The 17556-nt window shown below is 38.8% G+C and overlaps 1 protein-coding gene across 11 annotated transcripts in view; it reads left to right on the top strand.

The window, feature by feature from the left end:
• The window catches only part of LOC133399091 (protein diaphanous homolog 3-like), a 216809-nt gene that overhangs the window by 62305 nt on the left and 136948 nt on the right, over positions 1–17556 (top strand). For all 11 annotated transcript variants that reach the window (XM_061670215.1, XM_061670210.1, XM_061670214.1 and 8 more), the window contains 4 exons: positions 880–975; positions 11886–11980; positions 12587–12688; positions 14457–14696. In XM_061670215.1, coding sequence (XP_061526199.1) covers positions 880–975; positions 11886–11980; positions 12587–12688; positions 14457–14696 — 533 coding nt within the window. The remainder of the gene's footprint in view (positions 1–879; positions 976–11885; positions 11981–12586; positions 12689–14456; positions 14697–17556) is intronic.

Here is a 17556-nt window from a genome sequence, read left to right as displayed (position 1 = left end):
GTAAGTCCACTCTGTGTGTGACTGTCAGTGTATTTCTGTCTATAGGTGTGTATTTGTAGGAGTGAGTTTGTGTTCAGACCAGCAATATCTTCAATAGACGCTCATGTCACAAGTCACATCTTAATCATAAAATTAAGCAGTCTTGTAAGAGTGCCAGGTTGAACAGTGGACAGTCTTCCATCCCCTCTCTTTGCTATAGCTAGATTACTGTGTGTGCAAACTGTGTCTCAAGATCTAGTATGCGAAACTTTCATTCCTACTGTAACTTGCTAGTAAAGAGACGTAAATGTTTTTTGTTTTTTTTAAATCTTATCACAAAACACTGTTTTTCACATGCATCTTGCAAATACTTCCTTTTGAAAAAGGCATACATTTGGGTGGATCATTCTAGAGCTTGGCAGTTTGTTGGCAAGATGGCAAATATTGTTCTGCCTCCTGCTGCCTGTCTGACAGTCACCCTGTCATTGTAAAACAAATCGCAATTGTTACAACACTTTGGCATAATAATTTCCAATCTATCGTCTTTGCTTTTGTAGCATGCTGTCATGACAAACTTATCATTTTGTGGGAAATATGAAATTATGCAAGATAAACAATTATTGCATGTTGAAGAACATTTGGCATTTTTGTCAATCTGCGAGAATTGAAAAGATTATTTTTCTTTATGAAATCTCATGCCTGTGGGTAATCACTACATTGTGTACACTTAATTTGTCTGAACATGGGAATAAAGATATAATTATAACAAACCTTTATCGGTCAGCAGTTTGCACGTCAGTAAAAATAAATAAAAATAAAACATTTAGGTGTGTAATTATTTACTGTATGCATTGCTAACAATTTCCCGGTTTTTATTGTTGTTCCATTTGTTTTCATCAGCAAAAAAAGAAGAGGAGGATCTGGATGATAAAAAATCCATTAAGAAGCGAATTAAAGAGCTGAAGGTGCTTGACCCCAAGATTGCGCAGAATCTATGTAAGTATTCATTTTTGCTCTACCCATTGTATATTATGTTATGGTATCAGCTTCATTTAGTTATACATTTCTATATACTTTATCGCTATATGAACTTGGTTAGGGAATAAATTAATGTATGTCATCAATGGTTGCTGCAGTCGTGTGACTTGAAGGAGGAGTGACTCAAATCTCAAGTAATAAATGCTAATATCTCACCATGAGTGTAGATTCCTTTAGAAGTATGCACACGTTGTGCTGCATATACAGTACATTTACTTTCTATGGTATGATCATATTGATTGCCTGTTTTTCTATTTTACGCATTTGTATGATGAGAGGATACTAGAGTACTCAGAGATTTCATGTACGCACAGAAAGGCCTTAACTGAAATTTCCGTTCTCTCTGCTGCCCCAATATTATTTATATTTGTGCAGCTCTAGTTTGGTTTATTTTTATTTTTTTAATGGAAAACAATGATATCCAGACTCAATATGGCAGAGATGCCAAGTGTTCTGGTTTGGCTGTATTTTGTTATTGTTATAATAATAAATATATATATATATATATATATATATATATATATATATATATATATACGCACACATATTAACGAGTTTTTTAAAATGAGGAATTAAAACAAAAACAGAACTTTTGTCCATAATATGCAAACAAAAACATGCAACACAATATGACAGGAAACATGGTGAAACGACATTGATAACGTTGCATTCCGCGCAGCTCTGGCTGACTATATTAACAAAATAATGTGTATATTCTTATATTACAAAACAATTCCATATTATCACAGTGTGATCATACAGTGTTTTAACTAAATAATTCTGATACAAATAATTTTCCAAGTAATCCATTTTACAATTATGTACCGTATTACAAAAGAACACATTCACACCCATTTACGCAGTGTCCTTGAACACACATCGCGCACGCACGCAACTGGCACGTGCCTGTCGAGTTTTATTCTCCATCCATCTTTTTCCGTGCCTCACGAGGGTCGCAGGTGTGCCGGAGCTTATCCCAGCTATCTTTGGGCAAGAGACGAATACTTGTGGCGTCCCAGCCAATACCAGCCGTAGCGACATCCCCGACTTGGAGGAGAACTGCAGCACACTTTCAAAACAGCGCGCGTGGGTTGCGCTAGAGTATAAAGGCAAACTGCGTGCGGGATAGCCGCAGTGACGTCAGCGCGGTCGCTGTCCGCGCGAGTATAAAGAAGCCTTAAATTGTAGGTAATATTGTGACCTCCCAGTAAATTCAACTAGTCCAAACCCGAAACTGCACTTTGGAGCTATTTTTGGCCAAAACAATTCGTCCGCTGAAATTTAACCATATATTAAATTAATATATAGTTTTTTAAATATTTTATATCAGCAATGTTATCAATGTTATTTGTTTGTTAGAACAAGAGTGCTGAGATATTTTCAAATATTGTAGAGTATTGTAGAGTATAGTATTGTATTGTAGTTAGTTTTTTTTAGTCGCATTTGTACAATACCACATAGTCTTTTTTTTTAATTTTTTTTTTTAATCAGTTTATTTGAAAGGGGACAATCCAATTTCATAAAACACATGAAATACACATGGTTAAAAAAGCCAGAATTAGCCAGAAGGCTAGTTTTCATCTGTAGTCCCCTGGCCATGATGTAAAAAAGCAGTAAAATACATCTACAAGACAATATAATACAGGATACATAATCGAACTATACTCTTAAGAGAAAATAAAACCACAAATCATTTGATCGTAACAAAAAAAAAAAACATCATAACATACTTGTCTTTTAGTATTGGCAGCTATAGGTGTTAACTAACCACATTTTCAGTTTTTTTGTGAAGGCCTTGTATGTTGTAAACAGTTTAACCTCCTCAGGTACTGAGTTCCACTCACCAGCGCTCCTCACTGACCAGGCTGACTTACTGAAAGTGCTCCTGCGCAGAGGAATAAGACAGTCACCTCTGACAGAGCCTCGAGTGACACGCTCAGAGCTGTTTCTTTGGCTGATGAACTCAGCCAGAGGAGCTGGAGCCAAATCATGCAGTACTTTATAAATCAAATTTAAATCTGCAAATATGTGAAGACTGTCCCAGTTTAAAAGACTGTATTTTTTTTAAATTGTATAGTGATGATAGTGCCTTGGTTTTTTATCCATCACTTTAATTACTTGTTTGTACATAACTTCCAATGTTTTTTTTGCATTCGGACCAGCCTGGGACCAACTGGTTATGCAATAGTTAAAGTGACTAAGAATCATTGAATATAAGTACATTTTTGCGGCTTCAGTTGACATTTCATTTCGAATTGCACGAAAATCTGCGAGGTTTAATTTGATATTTTTACACAATTTGTCAATATGGGCTTGAAAGGAAAGCTGTGAATCTATTATTAACCCAAGATATTTGTATTGGCTGACAATTTGCATTTTTTCTCCATTAACAAGTATGTCGGGATCAGGTGATACTCTATTTGTTTTAGTGAAATACATGCCTACAGTTTTAGAAATGTCTAGCTGTAGACAGCACTCCTGCAACCATGTTGTGACACAGGACATTGTATTAGTGAGTTTAGCAGCAACAGTATCTTTGGAGCGACCATGAACAAAGAAAACCGTCGTCTGCATACATTACGCACTCTGCTTCAGAACAAACAGTAGGCAAATCGTTGATATAAAGACTAAATAAAAGAGGGCCTAATATTGATCCCTGAGGGACTCCAGAGGTTAGTCTAAGAGACTCTGATCTGCAGTTGTTAACTGATACAAATCGTGTTCGGTCATGCAGATATGATTCAATCCAGCTCACAGCTTTGCGAGAGAAGTTGAATTTTGAGAGCTTGGTAAGAAGAACAGAGTGATTTACTGTATCGAAAGCTTTCCTGAGGTCCAAGAACACCGCCCCTACAACTCCACCCTTGTTGAGAGAAGATTTTATTTTCTCAATGAAGAGGCATGTAGCCATTTCAGTGGAATGCTTGGATCTGAAACCAAACTGCATGGCGTGGAGAGAGGGGGAGCTGCTGTTTAAATAATGGACAATCTGCTCTGACACCCATTTTTCTGCAACTTTGGAAATGGCCGGAAGAATCCTTATAGGTCGGTAGTTATTCAGACAAGTTGAGTCACCGGATTTAAAGACAGGGGTAACAATAGCAGATTTCCAGGCCTTTGGAAAGTGACCATCCTGTATCCTGTACATTTTATTACACATGCTTCTATATAGTCCAAAATACATGTATACATGGCACAGTTTTACATCACTAGACCTACATAAGTACATGTATTCACCTTAATGAGCACCTACATGATCACTTACAGTACATGTGTAAACATCCATCCATCCATTCTCTGAGCCGCTTCTCCTCACTAGGGTCGCGGGCGTGCTGGAGCCTATCCCAGCTGTCATCGGGCAGGAGGCGGGGTACACCCTGAACTGATTGCCAGCCAATCGCAGGGCACATAGGAACAAACAACCATTCGCGCTCACAGTCATGCCTAGGGGCAATTTAGAGTCTCCAATTCATGCATGTTTTTGGGATGTTGGAGGAAAACGGAGTGCCCGGAGAAAACGCACGCAGGCACGGGGAGAACATGCAAACTCCACACAGGCGGGGCCGGGGATTGAACCCGGGTCCTCAGAACTGTGAGGCTGACGCTCTAACAAGTCGTCCACCGTGCCGCCCATGTGTAAACATGTACATATGTATTTAAACACATATACATGCCCACACATCTTAACCCACAATCACAACCACCATGTGCATGAATGCATTTTATAGGCTATGCGTTCTGAGGGTATTGGGTTTTGATTTTGACTTAAGATCTGCACAATAAATGTTCTCAAAATTACATATCTTATGTACTTGACATAATTTACTTAATTTTGCTAAAAATGCAGCCTCATGGGTGCACAAGCCAGTGCAAACTGTAGGCCAGTCCCAAGCCCGGATAAATGCAGAGGGTTGCATCAGGAAGGTCATCCGGCTTAAAACTTTTCCAAACAAATATGAAATATGTTCTTCCAAAGAATTCCAGACCGGATCGGTCGTGGCCCAGGTTAACAATCTCCGGCACTGGTGCCGTCAACCTACAGGGCACCAGTGGAAATTCAGCGACTGTGTGTCGAAGATGGAGAGGTGGAAAGCGGTTTCTCAGGCAGAAAGAGAAGAGGAAAGCACAGAGCCTAGAACTGAATGTGGGGACTTTGAATATTGGGATTATGATAGGAAAAGCTCTGGAGTTGGCTGACATGATGATTAGGAGAAAGCTTGATGTATTGTGTGTCCAGAAGAGAAGGTGGAAAGGCAGTAAGGCTAGAAGTTTAGGGGCATAGTTAAAATTATTTTACCATGGTGTAGATGGGAAGAGAAATGGAGTAGGAGCTATTTTAAAGGAAGATTTAGCTAAGAATGTTTTGGAGGTGAAAAGAGTATCAGCTCGAGTGATGAGGCTGAAACTGGAAATTCAGGGTGTTATGTATAAAGTGTTTATTGGCTATGTTTCACAGGTAGGATGTGACCTAGAGGAGAGAGAGAAATTCTGGAAGGAGCTAGATGAAATAGTTCTGAGCATCTCGGACACAGAGAGAGTTGTGATTGGTACAGATTGTAATGGACATGTTGGTGACAGAAACAGGGGTGATGAAGGGACAGATGGTGGTAGACTTTGCAAAAAGGGTGGAAATGGCTGTAGTGAACACTTTCTTCTAGAAGAGGCAGGAACAAAGGGGGACCTACAATACAAGAGCGGCGGTAGAAGCATGCAGGTCGATTACATCTTGTGCAGACGATGCAATCTGAAGGAGGTTACTGACTGTAAGGTAGTGGTAGGGGAGAGTGTGGCTAGACAGCATAGGATTGTGGTGTGTAAGATGACGCTGGTGGTGGGGAGGAAGATTAGGAAAACAAAGGCAGAGAAGAGAACCATGTGGTGGAAGCTGAGACAGGACGAGTGATGTGCAGCTTTTTGGGAAGAGGTGAGACAGGCTCTCGGTGGACAGGAGGAGCTTCCAGAAGACTGGACCACTACAGCCAAGGTGATCAGAGAGACAGGCAGGAGAGTACTTGGTGTATCTTCTGGTAGGAAAGGGGAGAAAGAGACTTGGTGGTGGAACCTTAAAGTACAGGAAATCATACAAGATGTTAGCAAAGAAGTGAGACACTGAGGAGAGGAAAAAGAAATACATGGAGATGTGATGTAGGGCAAAGGTAGAGGTGGCAAAGGCCAAACAAGAGGCATATGATGACGTGTATGCCAGGTTAGACGCTAAAGAAGGAGAAAAAAGATCTATGCAGGTTGGCCAGACAGAGAGATAGAGATGGGAAGGATGTGCAGCAGGTTAGGGTGATTAAGGACACAGATGGTAATGTGTTGACTGGTGCCAGTAGTGTGCTGAAGAGATGAAAATACTACTTTGAGGAGTTGATGAGTGAGGAAAATGAGAGCGAATGAAGAGAAGAGGAGGCAAGTGTGACGGACCAGGAAGTGGCAGAACAGTGGTGAGGTGTGCTGTAGGTGTGACAGACGAATTTAAGGTGGAGGTGGGACTGCATCAGGGATCAGCCCTGAGCCCTTTCCTGTTTGCAGTGATGGATAGGCTGACAGATGAGGTTAGACTGAAATCCCCGTGGACCATGATGTTCACAGATGACATTGTGATTTGCAGTGAAAGCAGGGAACAGGTGGAGGACAGTTAGAAAGATAGATGCATGCACTGGAAAGGAGAAGAATGAAGATTAGCCAAAGTAAGACATAATATATGTGCATGAATGAGAGGTGTGGATGGGGAAGAGTGAGGCTACAGGGAGAAGAGATAGTGAGGGTGGAGGACTTAAATACTTGGGGTCAGCAGTCCAGAGCAATGGTGAGTGTGGTAAGGAAGTGAAGAAACTGGTCCAAGCAGGTTGGAACGAGTGAAGGAAGGTGTCAGGTGTGTTTTGTGACTCTCTGCTTGGATGAAGGGAAACGTTTATAAGACAATGGTGAGGCCAGCCATGATGTACGGATTAGAGACAGTGGGACTGAAGAGACAACAGGAAACAGAGCTGGAGGTGGTGGAAATGAAGACGTTGAGGTTCTCTCTAAGAGTGACCAGGTTGGATAGAATTAGAAATGAGCTCATCGGAGGAACAGCCAATTTCAATGTTTTGGAGACAAAGTTAGAGAGAGCAGACTTCTATGGTTTGGACACATCCAGAGGGGAGAGAGTGATTATATTGGTAGAAGGGTGATGAGAATGAAGCTGCCAGGCAAGAGAGCTAGACGAAGACTAAAGAGAAGGTTGATAGATGTCGTGAGGGAATAGGACAGTTGGTGTTTGAGAGGAGGATGCAGGATACAGGCTTACATGGAAAAAAGATGACACGCTGTGGTGACCCCTAACGGGACAAGCCAAAATGAAGATAAAAAGATAAAAATAGCACAGTAGGCCCAAAGGTGAATAAAAAAGGAGGCAGAGGTTTTATTCATGAAAAAAATAAATATTGTAACCCACTGTAACATTATGCCTAGTTTGAACACTACAACTCGATTAAAATATTTCACATTAAAGTCAAATAAAAATATTCCCAAATATTTTTTAGTGAGGGCAGTTGGTGTTAGAGAGGAGGATGGAGGAAGATAGGCTTACATGTAAATGGATGACAGGCTGTGGCAACCCCTAATGGAACAAGCCAAAAGGAAAATAAGCATTTAGTTTTGCTGAAAAGACTATACAACCTGATATTTCTTGTAATGTGTCATTCTGTAAATATAACTGTTTGTACATTATTGTATATTTAGCAATTTAGTGCCAATGCATCATAATTTTTGTCATTCAAAAATTCAAAGAGAAAATATGATCAAAATATAAAGAAAATATAAGCATTGTTTAGTTTTTCTGGTGGCGTGATGGTTTGGGCTGAGAGGCAAATCTTCCTGACAAAATATCGAAAGTTTTCCTTATAGGTGAGCAGTGTTGCCACAGTTACCTTGAAAAAGTAACTTAGTTAATTTACTTATTACTTCATTTTTAAAGTAACTTAGTTACTTTACTGATTACTTGATTTCAGAAGTAACTAAGTTAGATAACATGTAACTTTTTAGTTGCTTTCACCAGCTGCCAAGTGGCAGTAATATCACATACCCTCTGTACGAAAAGAGCATTAGCTTAACCGTACCCATTACTTGGTAATACACGCCACACAAGTTACAGAATGACGTCAACAAGAGCCAATACCTTAAATATTAGCGTGGAGGTTGAAGCCACATTAAATGACCTACTTGGTGCAGAATTGATGTTCCAAATAAGTACTTAAACATGTAAATAAGTGCACCAATCTCAGGTATACTTCTGTAAATGTACACTATCTACATATACACATCTCTTTCCCTAATGAATGACAGAAATATGGGTTTGGGAGGGTTAGTTTCGAAATGTATTCCGATCCAGTTACAAGTGACCGAATAATAAAATGTTGTTTGTAGCATAATCCAAGTACTATAATATTAAAGTAATATAACTTACTTTCAATAACGTTTGCATTACTCCAATAGCAAATATGTTAATAAAGACAAAAGAAATTATGTATCTATACAACTTCATATATTTCTATACATTTGTCTGGTCCTACTAATGTTTAACATGCACAGTTTTGGAGGAAATCAGACGACCCGGAATTGAAAACCTCAGAAATGTAAGGCAGATGTACTAACTAAATGCGTACCGTGCTGCAGATCGATAGATAGATACAGTTGTGTGTAAGTGGTTTTCCCCCTCCTGATTTCTTGCTTACCATAATAAAAAAAATTAAATACTACTCAAAGAGAGCACAAGTAAACACAAAATGCAGTTTTTAAACGTTTTATTTATTTATAGGTATTTATAAAAAAAAAAAATCCAAACATACATGGCCCTGTGTGAAAAAGGGATTGCCCTTAAACCTAATAACTGGTTGGGCCACCCTTACCAGCAACAACTGCAATCAAGCGTTTGCGATAAATTGCAATGAGTCTCTTACAGCGCTGTGGAGGAGTTCTGGCCTAATCATCTTTGCAGAATTGTTGTAATTCAGCCACACTGGAGGGTTTTCAAGCATGAACCACCTTTTTAAAGTCACGCCACAGCATCTCAATAGGATTCAGGTCAGGACTTGGATGAAGCCACTCCAAAGTCTTCATTTTGTTTTTCTTCAGCCATTCAGAGGTGGACTTGCTGGTGTGTTTTGGATCATTGTCCCCCTGCAGAAGCCAAATTCGTTTCAGCTTGAGGTAACGAACAGATGGCTGGACATTCTCCTTCAGGATTTTTTGGTACACAGCAGAATTTATGGTTCCATTTTTAATTTATTCTTTTAGCTCCTGAAGCTGCAAAACAGCCCCAAACCATCACATTACCACCACCATATTTTACTGTTGGTATGAAGTTTGTTTTTCTGAAATGCCATGTTCCTTTTACTCCAGATGTAATGGGACACACACACACCTTCCAAAAAGTTAAATTTCTGTCTCGTCAGACCACAGAGTATTTTCCCAAAAGTCTTGGGCATCATAAAGATTTCTTAGCCTGTTCTTTTTACTCAGCAGTGGTTTTCGTTTTGGAATTCTGCCATGCAGGGCATTTTTGGCCAGTCTCTTTCTTATTGTAGAGTCATGAACACTGACCTTAACTGAGGCAAGTAAGGCCGAGAGTTCTTTCGATGTTGTTGTGGGGTCTTTTGTGACCTCCTGGATGAGTCGCCGCTGCGCTCTTGGGGTAATTCTGGTCAGCCGCCCACTCCTGAGAAGGTTCACCACTGTTCCATTTGTGGATCATGGTTCGCTGTAGTCACAAAGCTTTAGAAATGACTTTATAACCTTTTCCACACTGATAGATCTCAATTACTTTTTTTTCTCATTTGTTCCTGAGTTTCTTTAGATCTCTGCATGATGTCTAGCTTTTGAGGATCTTATGGTCTACTTCACATTTCTTGATTGGGAACAGGTGTGGCAGTATCAGATGTGGGTAGAGAAATTTAAATCAGGTATGATAAACCACAGTTAAGTTATGTTTTAACTTTAATCACTTTTTCACTCAGAGCCTTGTAGGTTTAGATTAGGTTGACTGGTTAGCACATCTGCCTCACAGTTCTGAGGACCCGGGTTCAAATCTGGCCTCATCTGTGTGGAGTTTGCATGTTCTCCCTTGGTACTCAAGTTTCCTCCCACATCCCAAAAACATGCATGGTGTGAATGTGAGTGTGAATGGTTGTTTGTTTTTTGTGCCCTGCAATTGGCTGGCGACCAGTTCAGGGTGTACCCCACCTCTCGCCCAAACATAGCTGGGTACGTCTCCGGCACGCCCGCGACCCAAGTGAGGGTAAACACTGGATGGTGGTTTGACTACAATCTTTAAAGGGCAAAGCCTTACCTGACTCCTTCCACTGTCTGTCACACACACATACACACACACACACACACACACACACACACAGCTAGTAGTTAAACAGCTGCTAACTTGTCCCTGGGAACAAAAGTTTTTTTGCGGTTGTCGTTAGCGTATGAAAATTATGATGGTGGGAGGAGGTGTGTGTGTGTGCGCGTACGTGTGTTGTTTTGGCAAATCTTTTTCTGGCAGAATAGTGAGAGAGACAGAGAAAGAAAACAAAACAACTATCTTTGTCCAGCTGCACTCAACTTATCTTTACCGAATAGCAGCTAGTAGTCACAACATAGCTAGGAACAATTAGTATGCACAGTATGACCGGAAGAGAGCTAGTCGTCAGAACATAACAATAAAGCCTGTGAAGGTTGTATAAAACTAATAGAAGTAATATTTGGTATATATGAAACATAAATTTTGGAACACAGTGTGTGTGTGTGTGTGTGTGTGTGTGTGTGTGTGAGAGAGATGGACGGGAGAAGCATGATTTACATAGTCAGCAGCGCGTCGTGAGTTAAACCAGCTCGCTAGCGTTGTCATAGCAGTCGGAACAATGTTGAAAGCTCATAGTTTTCATTATAAATATTAAGTCCTTCGTGAGTATGATCTGATCAGCTACAGTCAGTCCATCCCTCTTCCATGTTGGTTGTCAACTGACAGACTTTTAATTAATAATTAACCCACCATGCATTGTGCGCCTCACATGACAGCATAACTATGTTTTTAAATGTGTAAATAAACAAGCAACAGCAATCAATCACACTTTTCTTGAAATGAAATAACAAAAATATCACAGAAACAGTGAAGCCGATCATCTTGTACTTTAAATTGTTTGTACCTTCACTGTGGACTGGATGATAAACAATGACCTCCCATTCATTTTCCTCGATGTTTCAGGTAGAAAGAGGTCTGTTGATCTAGCAATTACCATTTTTCATGAGGGCTGCTTTAAGCCATATGATTGCTGATTGAGTCACTGTTGACTCTATAGTAACAGTAAGTAACATTGATTTAGCAAGAGTAACTGAAATCTGACTGCTTTTCTTAAGGCAGTAACGCGTCTCATTGCTTGTTACTCAAAACGGTGGCCATTTTGGAAGCATCACTGGAGGTGATGATAGGGGTTGGCATCTCTGGATATGCAATCACATGACACTTTGTTTGGCACATATTTAATCAGTTTGTAGAGGTAACAATCTGATCCTTTATTGCCACGTGGTGAGAAAAAACAAAAAAATAAAATAAATAAATCGGACATGGTAGTTGATGTGGTGGCTAAATAACTGAATACAACACATCCAAACAGGAATATAATACTGGTGTATTGTGATCATTTGCAGTGTTGTTTTCTACACTTTCATAAACGGTTGAATTGAATATTTGTTTTACATTAGTGTCTCATTCCTTTTTCTAAACTCTGCGGGTTCTATCAAACTTATTTTAAGAAGATTTTTTTTATTTAGAAAATTTGACATATTTCTACATTTATTAATTTTGTTTTCACTTCTTTGTTTTTCTGCAGCCATTTTCCTGGGTTCTTTCCGCATGCCTTACAAAGAAATTCGCCAAATGATATTAGAGGTTGATGAAGAGCAGCTAACTGAACCAATGATACAGGTGGGATTTATTTTGTTTCATTGAGTTTGACAGAGAACTGTATTGGTCTTCATAATTTGATGGGAGCTACACTTTTTGGGGAAGAAAAAAAAGACATCTCATAGCTCTTAGTTAATTACGAGGTGTGTAATTTTTTGCAATTTTTACAATGGTCAGTTTTTGTTTTGGGTGTGTTTTGGCCAACAATGGTATTGCAGTTCTTGTATAGTGATGGCCAAGAAACTGATTAATCTGGCTGTGAGCTTTCAATGAAATTACAGGAAACCCCATTTTCAGTGTGGTGCAATTTTTTCTTTTGCCATTTTTCCGAAGCAGAAGGCTGATGATGCTTTCTGGCAGAATGTAGTGACATCACATTTTTGAGACGGAAAGACAAAAAAAACAAAAATATGAGAGTAAGTGTACATTTAGAAAAAAACTTTCTTCTTTTTTTTAGGAGACATTTACAAAAAGTAAATATCTAACACCTCCACCTTGCTAGGCACTATAATGTATTAAAAAAAACATCAACATCCTGGCTATACTAAGATCTTTTGTCTTGCTGCCCTTTTTCTTCTTATGTACCAATCACTTACATTTATTTCTATTTCCTTCTTGTCGTTATAGAACCTTGTGAAACACTTACCTGAGCAGGAGCAGCTGAATGCATTGGCTAAGTACAAGAATGACTATCCAAATTTGTCAGAACCGGAGCAGTTTGGGGTTATAGTAAGTGTCTATTCAATCACACACAAACAAGCTCCAAAATATTTTATTTTATTTAATAATCCAAACAAATAAAATGTCAACATCAGTGACTGTTTGCACTAGAATGATCTAGTAAAATGATCTAGTTTTTTCTTTGTGTTTTTTTTAAGGTCTATGTACAGATACAGTATTTTAAAAATGAGGACAATTTGAGGCATGTGAGTCATGTGCTACAGCTGGCAGTCGTAAATGTACACTTTAGCAAGCTTGATCAATCTCATTGTTTTACACAGCATACACCGAACAACAGCCCTGTTTTGCCATTCGTGCATTCTATTTTAGAAAATGTTTCTTAATTTTTAGTCCAAACATACACAAAAATATCTTATAACCTCATAAAAAGATCTGAATTCTATTATTATATTATTATTATAATTATATATATATTATTAATTATTTTTTTTTTTAATATAATCATACATGCGTGAAAATTAAACTAACTGATAATCAGCTCATGTAGGGCGATAACAGCATTCCACCTGTTCTATTGTTAAATAATACATGGGTTAATGGTGCACATCTCAAATGACACTGACACACAAACCCTGAAGATTGGGTTTTGGAAACAAAAGGCCGAAATCACTGTTTTGAGACTAAAAGGGCTTATTCTGACTTCAAAACAGTTTTCCTAAAATGTTGGCCAAAATTAGACTAAAGCGTGTTTTGTTTTTGTTTATATATATATATATTTATATATAAAGTTGCTTCTCCTCAACAAGCCCTGCTTTTACCAGACTTACTTTTTTTGTCAAGTGAAAATTGCCAAATTGCCACTTTCTCAGCGTGTCAAGACTCCTGCAAGCAACACAGTTACTGCAACAAAACAGAAAAAAAACACCTTTTTTATTGTTTCAATGCACCCATGTTTTTCAACTACCTAATAGGGATGATTTACTTGGCTTGGCTTCAGCTTTGTAATACCCATGTTTACGAATAGTATGCATAACCCCGTCATGTGAAGACAGCTCATGCCCGGCAGTGTTTTGGATTAGTCCTTCAGCTGCGATTAAAATTGCTGTTGACACTTCACACAGACATTTTTTGTGGTTGTTGTTATTGCCAAAAAATTTAGTCCCAAATCTGTACTTATACAGTGCTTTATGGGCCAAATTATTTGAATTTGAAATACTAGGTTTTATATTCCTTCACTTTTTTTGTATCCATTGACATATGAAAGAAAAGTTATTTTGCAGATGCACAAATACTGTACTTACGTATTCACTGATTGGAATAGTCATTTGATAACTTTGCTGTTGCTATAATTACACTCCGGATAGAGAACATCAAACAGAACACCCAGCCGTTATATTAACACAAATAGAAGCTGATCCCCTCCCTCCAGCCAAACAAAAATTCAAATTCACTGTTGTGTTCAGGTCTCAGACCCCAACACACTATTTTCTAATTGTGTGAGAATGGTAATCTAAAGCAGACTATTGTACAGTATGTTCCGTTCACCTGCCCTGTATGGATACTAACTCCATAATTAACAGTCCTGGGTCCCAAATCAAATCAATACCAGCATTTATTATGCCTGCCTAGCAACACTTCATACATGCTGCATGATGGTAGCAGCATGTATGATTCTGAAATTAAACTTATTTTTGTGAGAATACACCAAGAGTGGGTATTAGTTATTTTAGTGAGATTCATATTATTAACCTTATTTTTCTTACCTCCCACCCAACTTTTCTTGTCTATTTCCTCTTCCATTTGTGTCATCTCCTAGATGAGCAGCGTAAAGCGGCTTCGCCCACGACTCAACCATATTCTCTTCCGACTGCAGTTTGAGGAGCAGTTAAACAATCTGCGTCCAGATATTCTGGCTGTAAATGCAGCTTGTGATGAAGTCAGGGCAAGCCACTCCTTTGGCCGCTTGCTGGAGCTTGTGTTGTTGCTGGGCAATTACCTGAACGCAGGTTCCCGAAATGCCCAGTCATTCGGCTTTGACCTCAGTTCCCTCTGCAAGGTGAGCGTTGACCTCACTGTCAGAAATATATGGCAATATGCCCCAGTTCTGATTCAAGCACATTAAGTTGTGCTATGTCATTTTCATTCATAGCAATAAAGCAAATTATCATATTTGAGAAAGTGAAACGCAAGGTCTGTAATAATCGTAGCTTTGACTTGTGTGGACGTGTATTTCTGGCCTAGGTGTATGTCTGTTACAGTGTACGCTGCGCTTGCATTGGCACATTTCTGATTTGTATCTGATTTTTATCAGCATTTGCAAACAACCGGATTCTGGTCTGAAAATATCAAATTTCATGCATTTTTTTTCTTTTTTTCTGTTGACGTGCATGACGCATATCTGAATTATGCCGCTTGAGAGCAAACAGTAAGAGTTTTCCCTCGAACTATGTAGTATAAATCCAACCTTAAATTCTTAAAGGTTGTTGCAACAACAGCTCATCTGTCAGGAGTGATTTTGTGAAAACTGGGTCTAAAGCTTTAAATCCCACCACAAGTGAACTAATATGGGATTAAAAAAAACAAAACATCCCAGTCACATCATATCCAAATCAAAGTAATTTTTTCACAAAAACAATATCCTCTTTACAATGCAGCAATGGAACAAGAGCAGGAAGTTTCAACCTATCAAAATAAAACCAAGCTTAAACATCAGAGTTATGCATATGGCTACTGTGAATACTCTCCAACTGGTATATTTCCGTCACTTTTTATTTCTCACGTCTGATCCTAAGTTTAAAATTTTATTAAAATATACTTTGACTCCACAATAGATTGAATTCCTGTAAAAACACTTTAAAAATTAGTTTTAAAATATGCATGAACCCTGGCTAGTACAAAATTAATCAACCTAATCTTACATGTACGTAGACCTTGTTTGCCTATCTTTGCTTCAGATGCCAAGGACTTGGCAAACACTTGTGCATTTGGGATGAAGCCAGAAGAGAGCGTTTTACTGCATGATAGTGATGATGACAAAGAGCAGAGTGTAATCATTGGGTAGGAGACTCATCCATCTTTAGCTGCAAAACATCCAAAGAAGCCATTCATCACTGCCAAAATTCTGCCCTGTTAAACTTGTGGTTTCAATATTACTTTCCGATAAATAACATATTTATTGTATGTGTCTACTTGATGAATTAGCTGGACAGTAGTACAATCAACAGATGTTTTTTTTGTTTTTGTTTTGTTTTTTTAATTTTAAATGCTGATAATCCAGTGCACGTTTTTTCCATAATCTCAATCACCTTTGTGCAGCGGGAGCTGATGTGTAAGGCTGATTACTGCATATAAAAGCAAACATTACCCTCCTGTTTTCCTTTACATTATACTACTTACTTCCAAAGTACACTGTGCAGCAAAGAAAATTTTATTGTCAACTGTGATAAATATACGTGGATGAATTAGGGATTTCATGTGAGAATTTAAGATTTAGTATGAAACAAATTAAGATTAAATGTGGTGGGGGATATCAGGCATCTCATTTTATGTGCGTTCCACGTCTGAGACACATAAAAAATAGTAGGGACACCCAAAGTAAGATCAATCTGCATTTTAGGATGCAGAGCTATGGTTTAGTACTTCGGCGTGGTGCGCCAAATCCGGCGTAGGATTTGTTTTTCTGAATGGTGCAGCAAAAAACAACAACACAAAAAACAGAGGGTGCATACAGGTGCCTAGTCATTTGAGGAAGGAAAAAAAAACATTTCAGCGACTTGAAAACAGACACATGAAACCCATCGTTGTCTCTAAACCAATCATAGATAGTGAAAGGCGGGGACCGTCTGTCTGAATGGCCATGTGCGTGTGCCAGTGATGTGCGGTGAGGTTCATGATTGGTGAAGCACTGACTCAGTCACGTGACGTCTGGAGCTCTATAAAGCTCAACTCAACACTGCCACATGCTGGTTGTGGCACCGTACCAGACTCCACTGCACTTTTAGTGGCATTTCTGGTCGATAAGAAAGACTAAATGTCACATACTTTCATTACATATATTAGTCTGTTAAAACGTCAGTAAGTGCAGGACATGTGTGATAAAATTTATAATATTGGCGATGTAATGAGGAAACACCAATGTGTCTTGTGTGAAGCCACTGACCAATCACAGCCTGCCTGAATGGATGTGTGGACTCTTGAAGCATCATGGGAGCGATGACTCAACGTGACTCGTAGCTGGGCTTCCTATGCATTTGAACAGGAAATATTAAAATTAAGCTATTTTAATGATGAAATCATTGAAATTATTGGATTGAAAAAGAAAATCAATGTTAAGCACGGACCATAGAACTAAAATGGAACAATTTAATGTAATCATGAGTTTTTTTTTTTACTATTCACATGCAGTGGAAAGAAAAGACCACCACGGGGCGTGTGCGCCCGCCCTTTTAAAATGCGGATTTTCTGACGGCGAGTGAGTAGATGCACAGTTACAGAAGGTTGAGCAGCATAAATGGAATTAGTTCCAAAGCCTAACGCCACCGTGTTGATGTGGGAACATTTTGTATTCAAGCCAGATGAACGCGGTCATCCCGTTAACTCCAACGAGCTGGTATGTCGAATTTTTATGGAGTCGCAACACAAAACCTCAAAGTGAATAAATCCATTTTAAACAACCATCCCACCCAATGTCTTCGGCTGGGAACAGAAAACACAGTGGGACATTTTCCGTTTCCCGTCAGTTTACAGTTATGGAACCCTTTGCTGAAACAATGCAAATACAAGCGTGACCGTGTATATGGCGCACGTACAGTATGCTCACATTATACACAGTATAGCATTGCAATTGTAATAGATGCAGCCATTAAACATGTTCACAAAGCAGCGTTTAAAGAAAGGATGCAGACTTTTAAAAAGTA

Source organism: Phycodurus eques, chromosome 2, assembly GCF_024500275.1.
Source record: "Phycodurus eques isolate BA_2022a chromosome 2, UOR_Pequ_1.1, whole genome shotgun sequence".
NCBI classification, from domain to species: domain Eukaryota; kingdom Metazoa; phylum Chordata; class Actinopteri; order Syngnathiformes; family Syngnathidae; genus Phycodurus; species Phycodurus eques.
Note: the sequence above shows the minus strand (reverse complement) of the source record. Positions and strands in the feature narration are given on the sequence as shown.